This window comes from Medicago truncatula, chromosome 1, assembly GCF_003473485.1.
Source record: "Medicago truncatula cultivar Jemalong A17 chromosome 1, MtrunA17r5.0-ANR, whole genome shotgun sequence".
Classification (NCBI taxonomy): Eukaryota; Viridiplantae; Streptophyta; class Magnoliopsida; order Fabales; family Fabaceae; genus Medicago; species Medicago truncatula.
Genome location: NC_053042.1, coordinates 8,920,367 through 8,939,012, shown reverse-complemented (window position 1 = coordinate 8,939,012; position 18,646 = coordinate 8,920,367). Strand labels below are relative to the sequence as shown.

Genomic DNA, 18,646 nt, shown 5'->3' with positions numbered 1-18,646 from the left:
TATAAAATAATAAAATTAGTTTTATTTCAAGCTAAATTGTCTCATTTTTCTTCCTCGATACTCAACATCATATTTTTGAACTGAAGCACCCAACTTCTAGAGTTCTACTATCCCTCATCCCATTGCTCAAAGTGGAGTTTGGAGCAGTCTTGAGCCTTTGGTTCAGCAATATCAAAGTGTGGAGGATGTAATCTTTGCAATATTGCAATATGGCAACAGCAGCCAAGTTGAGAGTTTCGCCACAATTCTTTCGAGCATGTGGAAGAGTAGAAATCTCAGAATTTTTCAGCAAACTACAAAAACGAACAGCAGCATTCTGGAGCGCGAAAAGCACTTATTAGAGGATTGGTGTGATGCGAACAGACCTCAAAATGCAAGAGCTGCTGGTACAAGGCATAACAGTAGCAGTAGTAGCGCGACAGCTGACTTGCAGTCTAATGGTACATCAGACTAACAGAACAGCAGAACAAAGATGGAGAAACCAGCATTTGGGAAGCTTAATGTAATGTTGATGTGTCATTCTCAACATCCATCAATAGAGTAGGGATAAGTATGTGTATTCGAGATTGTTAAAAAAAAAAAAGTATGTGTATTCGAGATGTGGAAGGGTGTTATGTGTTGTCTAAAACTCTATGGCTTACACTTTTATGCTACGTGGAAGTTGGCGAAGCTTTGGGGTTATATCAGGCTATGAAGTGGATCAATGAGCTACAATTAGCGAATGTTGATTTTGAAGTGGACTAGAAGAAAGTCGTTGATTATTATGCAAGGAATAAAGGTGATATCACCGAATTTGGTGTCATTATGAATGATTGTATCCATTTGTTTCAAAATTCTTTAACAAACTCTAATGTCAAATTTATTCAAGTTTTTGAAAACTTAAGGTCCTTTATGAAGGAAGTTTTTTCTATTTTCATTTAATAAAATTTGTATTAGTTTTTTTTAATAAAAAATTTGTATTAGTTTTATTTCTTAACAAGAAGAAAATAAACTCGTTTTTAAAAGTATAATTTTCTTTTTGTTAATAAATAAAATAACATGAATTGAGAAAATGAAAATAAAAATTGTTTTTGCAAAGTAAACAGGTTAAGTTACAAAATTCAAATTATTTTACCTTTAAGAATTTAAAACTTATTTTTATAATTAGTTTGGAAACGCCGGTGTGTTTTGCAAAATGTAGGAGTGTAGGTAGCATACACATTGTTTTTATGCGTCTTAAATTCTATATAAAGAATTTATATAGGATCTTTCTTATATTATAGTTGGCCCATTTTAAGGAAGTAAACATGAATATTGCTGTTCACACTTCAATGTTTGCTAAGAAACACAAGTATTTTACGAAAATAATCCCTCGGTAGTTAACTACCGATGAATTAAACCGGCAGTTGTTAACTATCGATGTGGTTATTTTTTTAGAATGGAAAATTCCAGGTTTGAAGCTCTGCGGCAGTTAATTGCCGATGGAAAATAACCAAACGCTGAGTGTTGGAGGAATGGCGCGAGCTCAAATAAGCGCAAAAGAGGGTATTTGATGATTTGGCATACCGTGATTTGGGATATTTGGAGAGATAAAAATAATCAAATTTTTAATGATAAGGCGGTGGAAGTTGATGAGATAGTTGATGAAATAAAGCGTTTGTCTTGGCATTGATCGTTGAGTAAGTTGAAAATTGCGTCAGGCCTTTATTATCAATGGTGTTGGAACCCGAAAGAGTGCTTAAAGGAGGTAGTGTGTGGTAGCTGTGTTATCTGGCGTTTGTATTTTGTGCTGCTGTCATTGGCTTTCGACTGATGTTGCCATTGGTTTCCTGTTTGACAGTTTGTGGAAGTTGCTGGTGTGGTTTTTTCTTTTGTTTTTGGCCGCTGTTAGTGTGTATTTTGTGGTGTTTCGTTGTTCTGATTTTTATGTGCCCTCTTGCCTTTTAGGCACTACTTGTGCCGGGGCTGTTTAATAAAATATGCTGATTTAAAAAAAAAAAACAAAAAGAACACCATTTATCCAATATAGTTCAGTATGCTAAATTACCATATAGATAGGTTCACAGTTGAATGAGATTTTAACATTATTACATATTAATTACAAATGAAGAAACTATTTCGAACATTTGATGTAGAACACAGTAGTGGAAAAGGCATTACATAAGAACAGTGTAATAAACAATAAGTGGATACATAAGATTTTGCTTTTGTGAACATTCAAGCAATATTCTCTATCAGAGAACTAGTTTCTCTTTCAACAGAATCATAAGAACTAGTGTAATCATCACTCGACATTGTTTGGTCAAGGTTGGTTCTTTGATCGTCTACAACCGTTTCATGTGGATAAAGGGTTGGCTTTGGAGGCATTTCAAGGCTTTCAACATCTCCTTCGAGCATCTCCACTACCTTGATCATTGAAGGGCGATCATCTGGTTTCAATTGTATACACCAAAGTGCCACTATGATCATCTTCTTTACTATTTTCTTTTCCTCCTCTGTCACATCTTCTATTTCTATTTCTCCTTCATGTCCAAATTGATCATAAATCCATAAAGGAAAATAAAGCTGACTTGAATGCTCTGCTTGGGCATTTAGGTTTTTCCTTTTACCTGCCATCACCATCAAAAGCATCCCAAAACTATAAACATCGGCCTTATAGGACACTCCTCCAATATTTTTGTAAAACAATTCTGGAGCCATATATCCAATGGTACCTCTTGCCGCAGTCATTGTGACAATGCTATTCTCCACAGGATATAGCTTAGCCAATCCAAAGTCAGAGACTTTCGGAGTAAAGTTCTCATCAAGAAGGATGTTGTGAGGCTTAATATCAAAATGCAAAATCTTCATTTCGCATCCATGATGGAGATAAGCAATCCCACGAGCTACTCCAACCGATATTTCAAAAATTTGGCTATAGCTTATATTTACACTTCCTTCTTTAGAGAAAATAAACTTATCGAGGGATCCATTAGGCATAAACTCATAAACAAGAGCACGTTTTGATCCCTCGGTGCAAAATCCAATTAATTGCACCACATTCAAATGATGTATTCTCCCAATGGTTGCTACTTCACTTATAAAGTCTCGCCCGTTACCTTTTGATTTACCCAACATCTTGATTGCCACACAAGGACCGCTACGTAGTTTTCCCTTAAACACAGTGCCAAAGCCTCCTTCACCTAATTTGTCTTTGAAACCTCTAGCCATTTTCTTAATTTCTTTGTATGAATATCCAATGGGCATGAGATTGTTTTCTTGTTGTAGATATATTTCAATATAATCAAACATTGATAAATGTCTTTTCTTCCATTTGTATATCAACAAGGCAATAAATAATGTCATCCCAAACAGAAATCTAGCTGCAACCAATGATGGTAGAACATAGCGTCCTGTGCGTAATCCTAATTTATATTCTGTATCACCTTCATATTTTAGGTTTGGCCCTTTTATTACTTCAATTAATCCTGAAACATACCAAAGTAATAGATATATAGCAGCAAAAATTTAGGCAGATTTTGTTTAGTACTCTATAAGAGTCTTACATATATATATATATATATTTTTTTGTCAAGTAGTAGCCTAGTGGCCAGAACTCACACAATTAAATTGTGGAGAAGTGGAGTGTCCAGGGTTCGAATCCCGACCCCTGCATATAATATGCAATATCCCTACCAACTGAGCTAAGCTCACGGGGATGTTTTACATATTTTATTAGCAAGTTAAAACAAACACATTTAAAAGATGAAAATAGATAACATTTTTACAGAATAAGAGATGGTACATTTGAATTTTTCAGCCTTTATATACTCCGATTTCAAGAGAAAATTAGAGTTGGTAATTTCTCCTAAAATAAACCTGGTGTTTTTTCTCTTTCTATATTCTTGAAAAATAAATCATTCAAATAAAAAATATTTCTTCATCAGAATAATTGAAGAACTCACCTATCCAAATAGCGATTGTAATATCTGCAATGAACAATTAACTTAAGTGAATAAAAGGGCGATGGATGATAAAATAATGATTTAGTATATAACAATGGGAATGAGATAATGTACAAAGAAAGTTGTTCTGAATTGATATAAAGTGAGCATCATAATTAGTCAATCATCAAGTCCATATCTCTAGTTTAACCATTCAATATTTTTTTTTCAATATGATATCATATCATCATAATTTTTTATTAATTTATTTAAGAGAAAAATTTGTGCTACCTATACTCAACTAAATTGTGATATTTAAGAATTTACCATAAAAAACCACATTTCTAAATTTAGGTGATGTAAACTCAATTGGTAGGATAATGCATTATTATATGCAAGGATTGAGGTTCGAACCCAGAACACCCCACTTATTTATCTTATAAGGTGAATTCTAGCTAGACTACCTGGAAAAAAAAAAAAAAAAAACTCTTACCTTTATTATAAATTTAGGCGATGTAGAATTCTTACCTTTAGCGTATACACGAAGCTGATACCATATCCCTCGAACACCTTACAATGGAAGAAAATGTCACTTTCTTAAAATTTATTATGATATGATGATTAGGTAAAGAAAATACAAATTATTCTCTTTTTTTTGACAAAAAAAATACAAATTATTCTTATTTTCCTTTTAAAAAAATTATTCTTTTCTTTTATTGGCATTTCGACATATTGTGTGTGAATAATAATTTATTTTACATATTAAAAAGATATACTACTTTTTTTATAGAAAAAATAATCTACCCTAAACATATATATATATATATATGTAGTTATACCCTTAAAGTTTTAATTTCGTCAAAAAAAATAAGCCTTTTATTGATATTAAAAAAATTCTGCAATTAAATTTTTTAACTGAGGTGAAGGTAGACAAGTTTAGAGTTAATAAAATCAAAATAAAATTGACAAATATAAATATATTTTACCGCAAAAACGATCGTCCCTATCTCCTCCCCAGAAATTATGGCAGAAACGATAGCAATGAAGTTTCTCGGTGGTATAGTTGAAGGAACAGTAGTCTGAATCCCCACAAAGATTCTTACAAGGAAGATTGAACCATGAAATATCAAATCCATATACCAATGCTTTGTGCATGACATCATAGGAAAGTACTTGATTTCTTTGCAAACCTGACCAAGAAGTTGGAGTAACCAATTTCACATGACAACCAACTTGAAAATCTTGAGCAATTAAATCACCAGCCATAGCATATATATAATACCCTTTGGATTTGGAGTTCAAATTCAGACATGAAGAAGTATTCACATATTTAGGACTGTTAGTCACTTGATGGCTGCAATTCAAGTAAACTATATGCTCAAAAAGAAGGGCACTTGGATCTTCTTCTACCACGGCTTGGTATGGATCCTTGCAATGTTTGTCCTCATATTCGTAAGTATCACAAAAATCCGATCGAGACAAGAAATAGCGAGGAAGTGAAGAGCAATTAGATTGTTGAACTCCGGGATCAACCAGTCTGATTGTGAAATTGTTGTAGTTGATGGATTGCACATGATATTTTCCCGAATACAAATATAAAGTTGTAACATTATTTGCACAAGATAGCTCATACCTGCTGTCCCCGCAATGAATTGGATCATCTTTTAATCGAAATGGATAACTTATGTTTGAAATTTTACCACAAGATGAAGGGAGACAAGTATGCTCTTGCTCAGTACTAGCACTGCAGGTACCTTGCTGGAATAGAAACGAAAATGGCAGCAACAGTACCAATATCACTCTCATCCACCACATAGTGGCCAAACTGTTGTTGATGGAGAAAGTATACGGTCAAATAAATTAAATTAAATGTTAGAAACTTATGTTCATATTTGGCGTGCCTTTAATTAAGCAAAGTAACGACCTTGTGATCTTTATATATTAGTTTATCTTTAGTTCTTTACATTTAGAAAATTTCTTTGATACCCTTGCCAATAAATTTATAAGGAAAAATTTATTCAAAATTTAAATTAATTTTCTAGATAGTTTTATATTTTGGATCATATTTAAATTCAACTGCTGTGTTTTTTTATCATCTTTTTGGCGTTAAAGTGTGGATAATGGACAAGAAAACGGGCTTAAATGTTCATATGATACGAGGAAGGACACTAAAGTTGTTGCCCACGTGGGTATGAATTCGGACACAAGCATTTTTTACAAACACGAATATTGGAACAGACATTATAATACCCTACCCATTGGGGACATTGCTATCCCTAACATGGCACTATATTGTTGACATTAAATTTTTAGTCCAGGCTTGTCCGGCCAGGTAATATTTGATTTCATTTTTTAAAAACGACTTGGTCTCATATGGTTAATTTCATGCATTTTATTTTCAAACCAGTCACAATCATGATAAATTAACGACCCCAGAAAAAGTGTGAAACAAACATAGTTCGGTTTCTTATCACATTCTTTTGGGCTGAAAAAAGAAAACCCTGTAATATTTGGATGACAGGAGCACATAGCTTGATCATGCTGCTGCTTCTACTACTGCTTATCCATAAAAGCAGCAGTATTGACGAGTGCAGAGAATCATCTTGTGGACCTTACCACAATCTGCAAAATATTCGATTCCCCTTCCAACTAGTTGAGGAATCATCACAAGATCAATGTACTCATCCTGAGTTTTGCCTATATTGTACTGAAAACAAGGAAACCATGATGGTCCTCTCTACCACTTCAGGTCCAATCAAATTCCGTGTATATTACATAGACTACGAATCAAACCGAATTTCAGTGATGGACCCGGACAATTGCATTCCTAAAAAGTTTCTGAAACTTAACAACTCATCATTTCTACCTTACCGATTTTTTCCACAACCAGGAACGACAAAATTGTCTTTCTTCAATTGCTCTTCAGTTAGGAAACAACACTTGAGAAACCATGATCAAACATCCCAAGAGTCGCAAGATATGATCACCTGTCCAGTTTACGTTTCAAATTCTCACAAAAGTGTCCTCTCGTTGGACCTTGTATCATGTGTCAAGATGTTCGATATGGCAACCATGGTACCAGACCTAACGCATAATTTTCTCTCTTTAAGTTGGCCGAAACATAATTGTACAAGGTGCGAAGCAAATGGCATGAAATGCAAATGGAAGAACAACGGCACCAAAGGCGAAACTGAATGTTTTGATTGTAACAAAAAACGGAAAACAATTCAAATTCCAAAATCTCTTATATACGCCTCTACAGGTTAGACTTGTTTTATGTTTTTCTTTGACGATTTATGCTGGAAGACAATTTTATTTGACAGTTAATGTTTTATTCTAGGTTCAATTCTTTTGGGGCTGGTTCTCATCGCTTTATTTAAGATACATCTCTATTTTAGAAAGAAAGAAGAGGATCAAATTAGAGTTGATAAGTTTTTAGAGGATTATCGAGCACAAAAACCTACTAGATTTTCTTATGCCGATATAAAAAGAATTACAAACGGGTTCAAGGAAAAGCTAGGAGAAGGAGCTCACGGAACTGTGTTTAAAGGAAAGCTCTCGAGTGAGATTCATGTGGCGGTGAAAATCCTCAATGGTACAGAGGGAGAAGGGAAAGAGTTCATCAATGAAGTGGGAATTATGGGCAAAATCCACCACATCAACGTGGTTCGTTTGCTTGGCTTCTGCGCAGATGGAATTCACCGCGCTCTTGTCTACAATTTATTTCCAAATGGTTCGCTACAAAGCTTCATATTTCCACCAGATAACAAGGACCATTTCATGGGGTGGGAGAAGCTACAACAAATTGGTATAGGAATTGCCAAAGGAATTGAGTATCTACATCTCGGTTGTAACCATCCAATAATTCACTTCGACATCAACCCTCACAATGTTTTGCTAGATGAATCCTTTACGCCAAAAATTTCGGATTTTGGTCTCGCCAAATTATGTTCCAAGAATCTTAGCGTTGTGTCCATGACAGCTGCTAAGGGAACCTTGGGATACATGGCGCCTGAAGTTCTATCAAGAAATTTTGGGAATGTGTCTCTTAAGTCAGATATTTACAGTTACGGAATGTTGTTGCTAGAAATGGTTGGAGGGAGAAAGAATGTAGACACGTCTGCAGAAACTTTTCATGTGCTATACCCAGAATGGATCCATAACTTATTGGAAGGAGATATACGTATCCATATTGAGGATGAAGGTGATCTTAAAATTGCAAAGAAACTTGCAATTGTTGGACTTTGGTGCATTCAATGGCAACCGATAAATCGTCCATCAATAAAAAATGTTGTGCAAATGTTGGAAACCGGAGAGGATATCGAGTTAATTGTGCCTCCTAATCCTTTTCACTCGATGACTTCCATAACCACTAATGATCAACGCACTTTGGCAAGAAGAACTTTTCAAATGGAAGTGATTAAGGAATAAAAGAAGATACTTATTTATTGAATCCCTCATCATAGGATAGAATTGAATATCTTAATAATTTGTAAAAATTTAGAAGTTGTTTGTATGCGAGTAGTGCGCTTAAACATTGTTCTGTAAAAAATAATCTCTAAATCATAAAATAATAAAATTAGTTTTATTTCAAGCTAAATTGTCTCATTTTTCTTCCTCGACACTCAACATCATATTTTTGAACTGAAGCACCCAACTTCTAGAGTTCTACTATCCCTCATCCCATTGCTCAAAGTGGAGTTTGGAGCAGTCTTGAGCCTTTGGTTCAGCAATATCAAAGTGTGGAGGATGTAATCTTTGCAATGTTGCAATATGGCAACAGCAGCCAAGTTGAGAGTTTCGCTACAATTCTTTCGAGCATGTGGAAGAGTAGACATCTCAGAATTTGTTAGCAAACTACAAAAACGAACAGCAGCATTCTGGAGCGCGAAAAGCACTTATTAGAGGATTGCTGTGATGCGAACAGACCTCAAAATGCAAGAGCTGCTGGTACAAGGCATAACAGTAGCAGCAGTAGCGCGACAGCTGACTTGCAGTCTAATGGTACATCAGACTAACAGAACAGCAGAGCAAAGATGGAGAAACCAGCATTTGGGAAGCTTAAATGTAATGTTGATGTGTCATTCTCAACATCCATCAATAGAGTAGGGATAAGTATGTGTATTCGAGATTGTTCGAAAAAAAAAGTATGTGTATTCGAGATGTGGAAGGGTGTTATGTGTTGTCTAAAACTCTATGGCTTACACTTTTATGCTACGTGGAAGTTGGCGAAGCTTTGGGGTTATATCAGGCTATGAAGTGGATCAATGAGCTAGAATTAGCGAATATTGATTTTGAAGTGGACTGGAAGAAAGTCGTTGATTATTATGCAAGGAATAGAGGTGATACCGAATTTGGTGTCATTATGGATGATTGTATCCATTTGTGTCAAAATTCTTTAACAAACTCTAATGTCAAATTTATTAGGAGGCAAGTGAATGAGGTCGCTCATGCGTTAGTGCAGGTAGCCACATCTTAAGGTAGCTCCCGAAGTTATATTGAGATTCTATATTGTATTACCGATTTGATATCTAATGAAATACTATAAGTACTTTTCCTTAAAAAAAATGTGAATAGGAGTAAAATTCCTATGTAAATGCAACAATTTAAAAGAAACAGAATGCCTTTAAAAAGAAAAAATAAAACAAGTGAGTAAAATATTGTATGCAATACATATAGTCAATGTGTTATGTTCAAGACTTGGCTAACCCACAAGACAATTGGTGGACAGTTTCCAAATTTGTCTGTCCAGTTGTGATATGTGCAAATCATATTCACCATGCTATATCAAAACAAAATAAAATCATCTTTACCTATTAAATAATGATATTATTATCGTTATAAAAAATAAAGATTACAAAAACTATATCATTATATATTTAAAAAATTCAAGATACTACAACATCCACAAATTATAATTATCACTACAAAATTTTGGCATGCAGTGACAGATTTAAAGACTAAATTATAATTATCAATACAGTAGGGTTGGCATAGTGGTTAATTTGAAATCTTAAAATTACTCATCTCAATCTCAAGGTCTCAAGTTCTTTATTTCGATGAGTTAAGACCATCTAATAGAACTCTGCAAATGATCGATAGGATTTAATCCTTCGAATTAGTTTAATCTTAGGCTGAATTTTACAGATTTAAAAAAAAAAAAAAAAAAAAAACTCTTTTAGCGATCGATTGAAATAACTTGGTCACCAAACAAGAATTTTTAATAGTGGATTGCTTTTTCCATGTCTTTATATTTTAAAATTGTTGTATACTTTTTAAACAAACACATTTAATAATTCATCTTTTTATGATTATGCATTCAAACTCTTTACAAATAAAATTATTTAATTTTTTTTTATGGGGACAAACACTTTGCAAAGAGTAGACTAAAAATAAAATAATTCAATATAGGTGCATCCGTCCCTAGTTCCAACCTGAACTCTCGTCAAATCGATCATCACTCACTACTTTTGCACTCTGCAATGTAAGAAAACAAACATATGATTTTACCTCATTTTAAAAGAAAAATATTAACAAATACTTTTGAACATTATTAAAGAAATAAATATATAATATCTTAGAATATGCGTATTCAAATTTTGAAATTGTAAAAAATATTTTTTAAATATAAAATTTATTTTTTGTGTTTTGTTAATTAGTACATTGAGATACGGGTTAACATGACATTTTCAAATGATATGGGTTGATTGTTGTGGCTAAAAATTCTTAGTCAACTTCTACAAATGTTGCACATGCCGTCCCTACCACCAAACATTTTTGTTCAGTCATAATCAATGTACATCATAGTTCATTTAAGCTGATTGGAAATTGATATTCATAAGGACTCTAAGTCATCGTTGTTGTCAGTCAAAGTACATTGTGTGGTTTATAATATAATTACACGGCAAGCTTTTGAATTTTCTACTTGTGAGTGAGACAATGGAAATTGCTACTTAAATAAACTCCAAATCAACCAAGTCAATCTTCTACAAAACTAGTACAAAATGACGCGGTTCACAAAGAAAGTGGTGGAACTAACACAAATTCTACAAAAGGGCTAAATATAAAAGAAAGAAAAAATGATAGTGTCACAAGACTAATTGATTTTAAAAAAAATATATCATTAAATGTTGATGTTGAATTTCGTTTTCAAGCGTTTGATTCTAATTGAACTTACTTACAAGAGCCAATATTAGACTCAGTGTTTAGGAAAAAAGGGAGCAAATACCAAAGGACTCCAAATATACTAAATTTATAAATTTCTTAGAAAAAACATTTTAAAAAAATAAAAAAAATCTTTATATCCTTTACAACAACTTTGTGTAAACAAAATTTCAATCCATTATCGTTTTTTAAGTGAAATGAAAAGAATGGTGCATGGAAGATGAATTACAAATAAAGGCCAACAAGAAGCTTCATGGGCACACAAAAAAGCTAATATCTGAACTTCATAATCAATATCGGCAATACCAACTTCACCACGAATTAGTCCACAAAATCCAAACGCCGAGGAACCATGTCTACTGCAGACCACATAAGGCATCCTAGGTTTTTCTCTTGGTTTAGAGCTCTGTATCACATAATCTAATCATCAACTCGGAAACCATTCTTCGAGCAAAAGGGATATAACTCAGGCTGTACCTGTAACAACTTGGAACTATTAGTGATCCACATATAAGTACAAGCATAACACATATATGTTGTGAAAAGGATTCCTTTGAAAAATGTTCTTCATTTGTAGAAATGATTAATTGATTATCGCATCGCATGTCACAAATTTATGTCAGGAAACAAGATTGTTGAAGGGAAAATTACCACATAAGGGCGCAGATCTCAATTATGATTGCAAGTAACGTCAACACCTTGCTATGGATCTACAAAACATGAAAAGTAGTGTTTGGCTCCTCCAAAAGTCAGTAGAGTGTAAAACAAATAAGTATATCAAGATTTGATTTGCTCATGATTTTGTATGCATATTTATATAATATGAACCAACGATTTATCCATCAAAAGTTGATATTCTTATTTTACACTCGAAAGTGAGTTTCTCTCTTAAGAAAAGACAAATGCTATTATCAGATGAGGAAAGTAGACAAAAGCTGAAAACTTTTCGAATTTCCTTACTATTCTCAAGAGAATATTAAATAAAGCAGTTTACGAGTATACCAGAGAAATAGAAACTTAATATAATATAATATGTTTTTGGAGATAAGAGGAGTAGGGTTTACCAAGAGAGCACAAATAAGGGCTATAACTACACATCCAAGGTAGATGGCTGTTGCAAAAACACGAACAGGGTCAAACATCATTTCCATTTGTTGTGCCGGTCCAAGAAGAAAGGCTGTACTGCCAGACATACAAACCAAAGTTGGATGGTCTACTAATTAATTAAACTAAATACAGGAATTTAGAAGTTAAAAATGACTGGATCCGCTGTAATACCATATTCACTCAACTAACTACATCTTTACATATTAGAAGAAAACTAGGAGAATAAAAAAACACATCCTGCCTAGATATTAGAAGAAAAGGAAAATGAAAACAACATTCAGTCTTGTCGATGAAGACATCAAAAAAAGAGGAAAAAGTTCCAATATTGAAGAGGACAAATAAGTCAGAAAAGCTTTGCAGGGCTTTACTTCGTTTATTTTGTCAGGGTGTGGAGGGTGATTATATGCATGAAAAGAATTAGTATTTGAATTTTTGAATAGCATGAATAAACATCAATCAAATGTTGTCAATCACAGATCGCATGAAATAGCGGTTTGTTCAAATTCCACTACAATACAGTGCTATAGTGCCGCTATAGCTTCTATTTGACAACACTCTGTACTGAATAGCGTATTCCAAAACTAAAATATTATCTTGCCTTTGTATATCGCTAGGAAAAAGTTATATCTAAAACTATCATGGATCTATAGGGGACAAACTAATCTACCTTCCAACTGCTGACAAGTTGCCAAAGGTGAACAATACTGCAAATTTGATGGGTTTGGCAAAAACAATCATAGACTGCAAAATAGAAAGAAAACAGTTAAAGAAAATATGTGCGAGCTATCATAATTTACACAAGGTAAAACATTCAACATCTTTTCTGATCACTATTGCATTTATGAGTCAAATTATCATGGTTTCCGGGGAAGAAAAAAAGTTGGAAAAGCTTCAAAGAAATGGTAGGTTACTTGAAAAGAGTGAAAGTACTTCTTGATACCACTAGAGAAGGACTTCTGTTAACATTCTTACTTAGAAACAGTTCCAAAATCACGGGAGTTTTTATGGATAATGGATATACAAGTAGACTTCAAAATTTTATGGCTTTTTAACCATAACCAGACTAGCAAGTCAAATCTGTATGTCCCAACAAACACATACTTCTAAAATTGATCTCAAATAAGCTTTCCAAAAACTCATTGTGAGCACGATTTTGCATTGCCTTCCATAAATTCAGGGAAATATTTTCTTAAAATAATTGCTGACATGGTAAAAAAACAATATTTTAACAGAAACTAACCAAAAGAAATTTTAGCCAACTGCTTCGGCAGTAAAGCACGAACAAGAGCATAAGCTAAGTGTTGAATGCATGTACTAGTGCAAAGAAAACAGTGGAACATATGGAAGTAAAGATGATTGATGGAATTGAGTATAATATGGATTGGACATTTGCAGAGAAGGCCAATAGAGGACCTAAGAAGAAGAGTTAGTTACGTGGAGAATAACCCTAAAACTCTCGAAAGAGGAAGACCAAGAAGAATCCTAATATAACCATTAAAATGGACTAAGAACTAAATTGTAATTTTGAAAACTAGTTTCCAATGGAACAAAATGACATCAGTTGGTCCTCCTAAACAATCCCAAGTAGCATGAGGAAGTTTTTGTTGAACCAAATTCCTTTATTTCGATGATGGTCTGTCAAAATTTTGGAAATATGAAGAACTTTGAGGTCATATTTGGACATGCATCTTTCCTGGTCTAAGTAAAGAAAGAAACAAAATAAAGGTAATATGCTTCATGAAAAGTGTAAAGCTAGTTCAAATTAGTATGGGAAAACATGATGAAAGTCATTCATGATGCACACACAGAAGCACATAAAACAACTTGAGAAAAAGAAAACAAGAAAGGAATACATTGCATGGGTAATGGTGAAGTACTGGTATTTAGCATAGATACAAGTAATAAGGTGACAATAGTTTAAATGTAAGGTACATGAACATCACTGAATTAAAATTATTTATTAAAAAAACAGCATTTACAAGAAATTAGAATGCCATATAATAAAAAATGACAAATTAAAAAAAAAATAGAACGACGTAAGTTTCAGTGTTTAGTATAAAACATAAATGAGAAGTATTTGTTGAAAGTATATTGTTGTGAAAACATGAAGTAAAAGAAACTAATAAACAAACATGCGTGCTGAACATTTCAATGCACACTGTAGTCCATATTCAAGCTGCCCTACCAACACACTGTTGCTATTGCATGCCACTGGAAGCACTTTGTATTTTTGTTGATAACTGACACGCTCGCGACACAAAATGGAAAACAGATGCAAAGAAGGGGGGGAAAAACCTCATAACCTTGACTAGAAAACAAGGCATTTGGGGAAATAAATGACCTAATAGAGTCTTAAGCTGTATTGGTTGAAGCCATACCTGAATAACATACCCAGTGATAGAATGAAATGTTCAGTTCTCTTGTCTTTTGCTTCATCATTGCTAATATTTTGTTATGGTAGGTTTTTTTTTTTAAGGTTTTACATGCATTCAGGTTATTTCACTTATTTCATGTAAGAAAGTCTTCCTCTGGTATTTTATCCACCAAAAGTCTATAGGTAAAAGTACTTCTTAAGGATTTAAAAAGGGAAAGGAAAGTACAAAAGAAAAATCAAACTTGTTTAAATTCCCAGTACATTGAATGTCGTGTTTTTCATTAAATACATTCCACTTTCTCATTTTTTTAGACGTGTTCTTCAGCACTTGTCAGACGATTCCATTATGGTTTTCTACAAAAGCAGGTCCTTGAGAGATTTATATGGTTAAGGTCCAACCCTTACAAACATTCTTGCAAGATGCAGCGTCTAACGAAGCTGAGAAAGTGACTGTCAAGATATGGAGATAGCAAAATGAATCTATTGCTATACTTTCCAGGTATAGTGGGACAATTTCCTTTTGAAGATGAAATGTCAGAAAAAATGTAATTGTGGGTATTCACTCTCTAGGTGAAGTAATGTACGCAGAGTCTTAAAATTTGGGTTTTGTCTAATTCAATCCTACAAAACCGGCTTGTAATGTAAGGTGATGGATGTATCCTACTTATAAACACATTTACAGATCATATCTCATCCAATATGGGGACTCTCAACATAGAGAAACACCATTCAATCCTCAAATCACCAGTGAAAATATAATATCAATGACTATATTATAAAAAAGTAATCTATATTCCATTCAACTAAAGCTATGCACTGAACCATTTGATTACTTAATATAATGAATTGCTCGTATAAAAAGGCAAATAAATCGCATACATAATATCAAATAGACATAAAAGGAGGCACAAATTTCTCTCACCAGTAACATGAGAGCCAGACCAGCAATCAAACAAGCAGCAAATCCATACATTCTCTGTTTAATCAACAGGAAAAAGCGGCATAACTTAGAACTGAATTGGCTATAGTAAAATCCCAAACAGCTACATCAGGTGTGAAAATTTTGACAGCACCTGTGTTGTAGTGAGGGAGCTTAGTCCACCTGACCCCTCGCCCAACAAGCTCTCCTCTTGCTCTTCATTATCTCCGGATAAAGACTCGCCGAGCTTTTTCCACATTATATGTAAGAAGAGGGTATCTGACTATCTCTCACTAGTGCCACTACAGAATTCGGAGAGAATAAAATCATCAACATCTATTGAAATGTGAAAATGAAAGAGATTTAATGATACAAAATAAATAAAACCAAATAGTTATAGTACATTTTCAAAATTATCCCAGAAGGCAATTCTAAATCTCAATACCATCATAGGCATGTCGATTGTCCTTCTTTTGTCCCGAGTAAAGTACTCTCTTGATAAAAAAAATTGACCCCTGTTTTGACAATTATTTTCAAGTGCATTAATTATTTCTTTGCCAAAATTCTACCATTTATTGTACAGATATTTTTATGTAACAAGCAACAAATATCATGGTGAAAAGAAATTATTTCCATCTCCTAAAAAAAATTAGGCAAAATTACACTTTTAGTCCCTTAACTTAATTTCAGGTAACAGTTTGGTCCTTTATTTTTTTTTCATTTCAATTTGGTCCTTTTTGTCCATTTTCATATGAACTTTTAAGCTTAAAATTCATGATTTTATTTTCTTATGGTCATTCAGTCTTCAAATCTATGATCCTCGTCTATGTTTACATAAGAATATTAGATTTGAAGCTTGAAAATGTATATGAAAATGGACAAGAAGGACTAAATTGAAATGAAAAAAAGATAAAGACCAAACTGTTACCTGAAATTAAGTTAAGGGACTAAAAGTGTAATTTTGCCAAAAAATTATTAACAAACTTAATATTATTATCAACTTTCTGAATTCTTGTGATTTAGTCAACATGGTCCTAAATTTAGTAGCATATAAGGCTCAGGGTCTTTTTGAATTGCCTTAGTCGAATTTATCTACTGACATAATCACTTATGAAACTATTTGGGAGAACTTATCAAACAGCCTATGATACATTTCATAAGCTACTTTCAGCTTATTTTCATAAGAGCTCTCTAAGATAGCTTACTATAAGAAAACAATATAACTTTATTTTATCTTTTGTTGTAAAAATAGCTTATACATTAGTGTTTATCATGATAAGCGCTTATGCCACTAATCGTTCCTTCTAAAATTTCAACAATCCAACAATTAGTTGAGGCACAATACATGAAAATCAATTGTGTTTCCATTTAGATTAACCCTTCTTAAGCATTTGCAGATTCCAAAATGAATAAGAAAGAAAAAAAAATTAAAAACAAGTAATAAATAGGTAAATAGAAGATTTATGATGAATCAGAGTTAGAAAAAATTGGAGAGAATCTTACGGAGAATGACCTTGAGAAGTTTGTATTGATCTTGTGAAATTCAATTCAACGGAATGATGATCATAGAAATGGAGAATGAAAATCTAGCGCATTTTTTTCAGAGAAGTATCGCAACTGAATCAATCAGTTGAGAAGTTGCAAGAAAAGCATGTAAAAAAGTTTGGAGGTGTTGATGGAGATTGGAGAGGTGTGAATAGTGGTTGGTTATTCTAATTGACACATTATATATTGGTCAGCCAGACTTGTAAGCGTCTAAAACTGTATTTGATAACACAAATAAGCTAGTTTATAGTTTATTAGATAAACTTATAAGTTTGTTTTGAAAGAATGGGATGCCCTTGGTAAAAAAGTTATTTTCATTAGTTTATAGCATTTTTTGATAAACTATTTTAAATAGCTTTTGAGCTTATAGCTTTTAACTTTTTACATTTTCTTTCATTTTAAACCTTTAATATTTTTATTTTTATTTTTCTATAACAAAAACTGGCCGTATTAAAAAATAAACTACCCACGTTATTATTTTGCACTACCTTGTTGCTCTTTTTATTGATTTTATTTTTGAAACGGTTTCTCTTAGATTTATATTACATATTTAGCATTTTGTCAAACAATAAATTACATATTTAGCATTATTATTTTTTCTTTTCGCATATTTACAATTTTAAATAAAACATACAACTTTTCATTAAAAAAATAGAAAGATATGAAATTTGAGCGAATTTAGTTACAAAACATCTCAATTAAGTTCAAATATCATATTTATAATTTTCAAGAGAAAAATAAATATATATGGGTGGAGATATTTTGACTCCAAGAGTAAGTATAATATCTTACTTCAAATCTTGACCTTTAATTCTAATATTGGTTAATGGCTTAGATTAATTGATATGATATGCTTTAATTTCATTTTCTATTGTAGTTAACACTTATCACTACAAAATAAAAAAACAATAAATGTCTTTTAATTGCATGATTTTTTTTCTTCTTCCATTGCTTTTTTTTGTTTCACGCAAAAATATTTTTTTAGGGTTAAATTAAAATCCTTTCCTTGAAATAAAAATTCAACATGATTAATACATGTGTAGGTAAGTGTTCTTACATTTGTACATGTTGTCTTTATTATTTAATTTAAATTAATGATTAAAATAACTAATTTTACTTATGTTCAAATGCAGGTTTATTGCCATGCTTGGATCCACAACATAGTAATTTACAAAGCATCTGAGTGGCATAATGTGTGCCCAAATATACCCTCTTTACGATGTTGCAATTTTTGCGAATTTGTTTTTGAATTTTTAGCCCTTGTTATGTTATGTTGGATTCACGTGTTTTTTTTTTCTTTATGTTATGTTGAATTCTTGAGCTCTTTCTCAAATAACATCATCATCTATGTATGTCAGTGACAACAAAAACTAATTACGATGGAGATGATTATTTTAATTTGTCGTTATTTATATAAGAAAATACACAAATTTTTTTATTTTTTTATGTAATTATTGTAAATGAATTAGATATAAGAAAAGACTAGGGTTACTTCCTCTATCGTCTTTTTTTTTCGTGACAGATTAGTACAAAAATGTGTATTTACGAAAAAACATAAGAAAAGATCAGGACTATAATGAAGAAATAGAAAAAATATTCGTATAAAAAATAGTAACGGGAGAACGAATAAATATG

General features: G+C 32.5%; 3 protein-coding genes across 6 annotated transcripts; 1 reads left to right on the top strand and 2 right to left on the bottom strand.

Moving 5' to 3' along the window:
- Window positions 1–2,038: 2,038 nt before the first annotated feature.
- Window positions 2,039–5,752, bottom strand: LOC25482262 (rust resistance kinase Lr10). Of its 2 annotated transcripts, XM_013610809.3 has the most exons (4): window positions 4,889–5,752; window positions 4,431–4,472; window positions 3,924–3,947; window positions 2,039–3,446 (listed from the first exon to the last, which is right to left on the bottom strand). In XM_013610809.3, exons 1-4 carry the CDS (start codon window positions 5,715–5,717, stop codon window positions 2,197–2,199), a joined length of 2,145 nt encoding a protein of 714 aa, XP_013466263.3. In that variant the 5' UTR covers window positions 5,718–5,752; the 3' UTR covers window positions 2,039–2,196. The 2 variants fall into 2 exon arrangements, with proteins under 2 accessions (XP_013466263.3, XP_039689479.1); XM_039833545.1 differs by lacking the exon at window positions 3,924–3,947.
- Window positions 5,753–6,365: 613 nt separating this feature from the next.
- LOC25482259 (rust resistance kinase Lr10) lies at window positions 6,366–8,496 on the top strand. Its single transcript, XM_013610808.3, has 2 exons — window positions 6,366–7,164; window positions 7,243–8,496. Exons 1-2 carry the CDS (start codon window positions 6,417–6,419, stop codon window positions 8,331–8,333), a joined length of 1,839 nt encoding a protein of 612 aa, XP_013466262.2. The 5' UTR covers window positions 6,366–6,416; the 3' UTR covers window positions 8,334–8,496.
- A 2,653-nt stretch (window positions 8,497–11,149) lies between these two features.
- On the bottom strand, window positions 11,150–17,176 carry LOC25482258 (vesicle transport protein SFT2B). 3 transcript variants are annotated; one of them, XM_024779279.2, is made up of 8 exons: window positions 16,970–17,176; window positions 15,870–15,981; window positions 15,621–15,768; window positions 15,470–15,523; window positions 12,841–12,914; window positions 12,131–12,248; window positions 11,718–11,776; window positions 11,150–11,543 (listed from the first exon to the last, which is right to left on the bottom strand). In XM_024779279.2, exons 3-8 carry the CDS (start codon window positions 15,723–15,725, stop codon window positions 11,465–11,467), a joined length of 489 nt encoding a protein of 162 aa, XP_024635047.1. In that variant the 5' UTR covers window positions 15,726–15,768; window positions 15,870–15,981; window positions 16,970–17,176; the 3' UTR covers window positions 11,150–11,464. The 3 variants fall into 3 exon arrangements, with proteins under 3 accessions (XP_024635047.1, XP_013466260.1, XP_024635018.1); XM_013610806.3 differs by lacking the exon at window positions 15,870–15,981 and having other exon boundaries at window positions 16,970–17,175; XM_024779250.2 differs by lacking the exon at window positions 15,870–15,981 and having other exon boundaries at window positions 16,980–17,175.
- Between the last annotated feature and the right edge of the window lie 1,470 nt (window positions 17,177–18,646).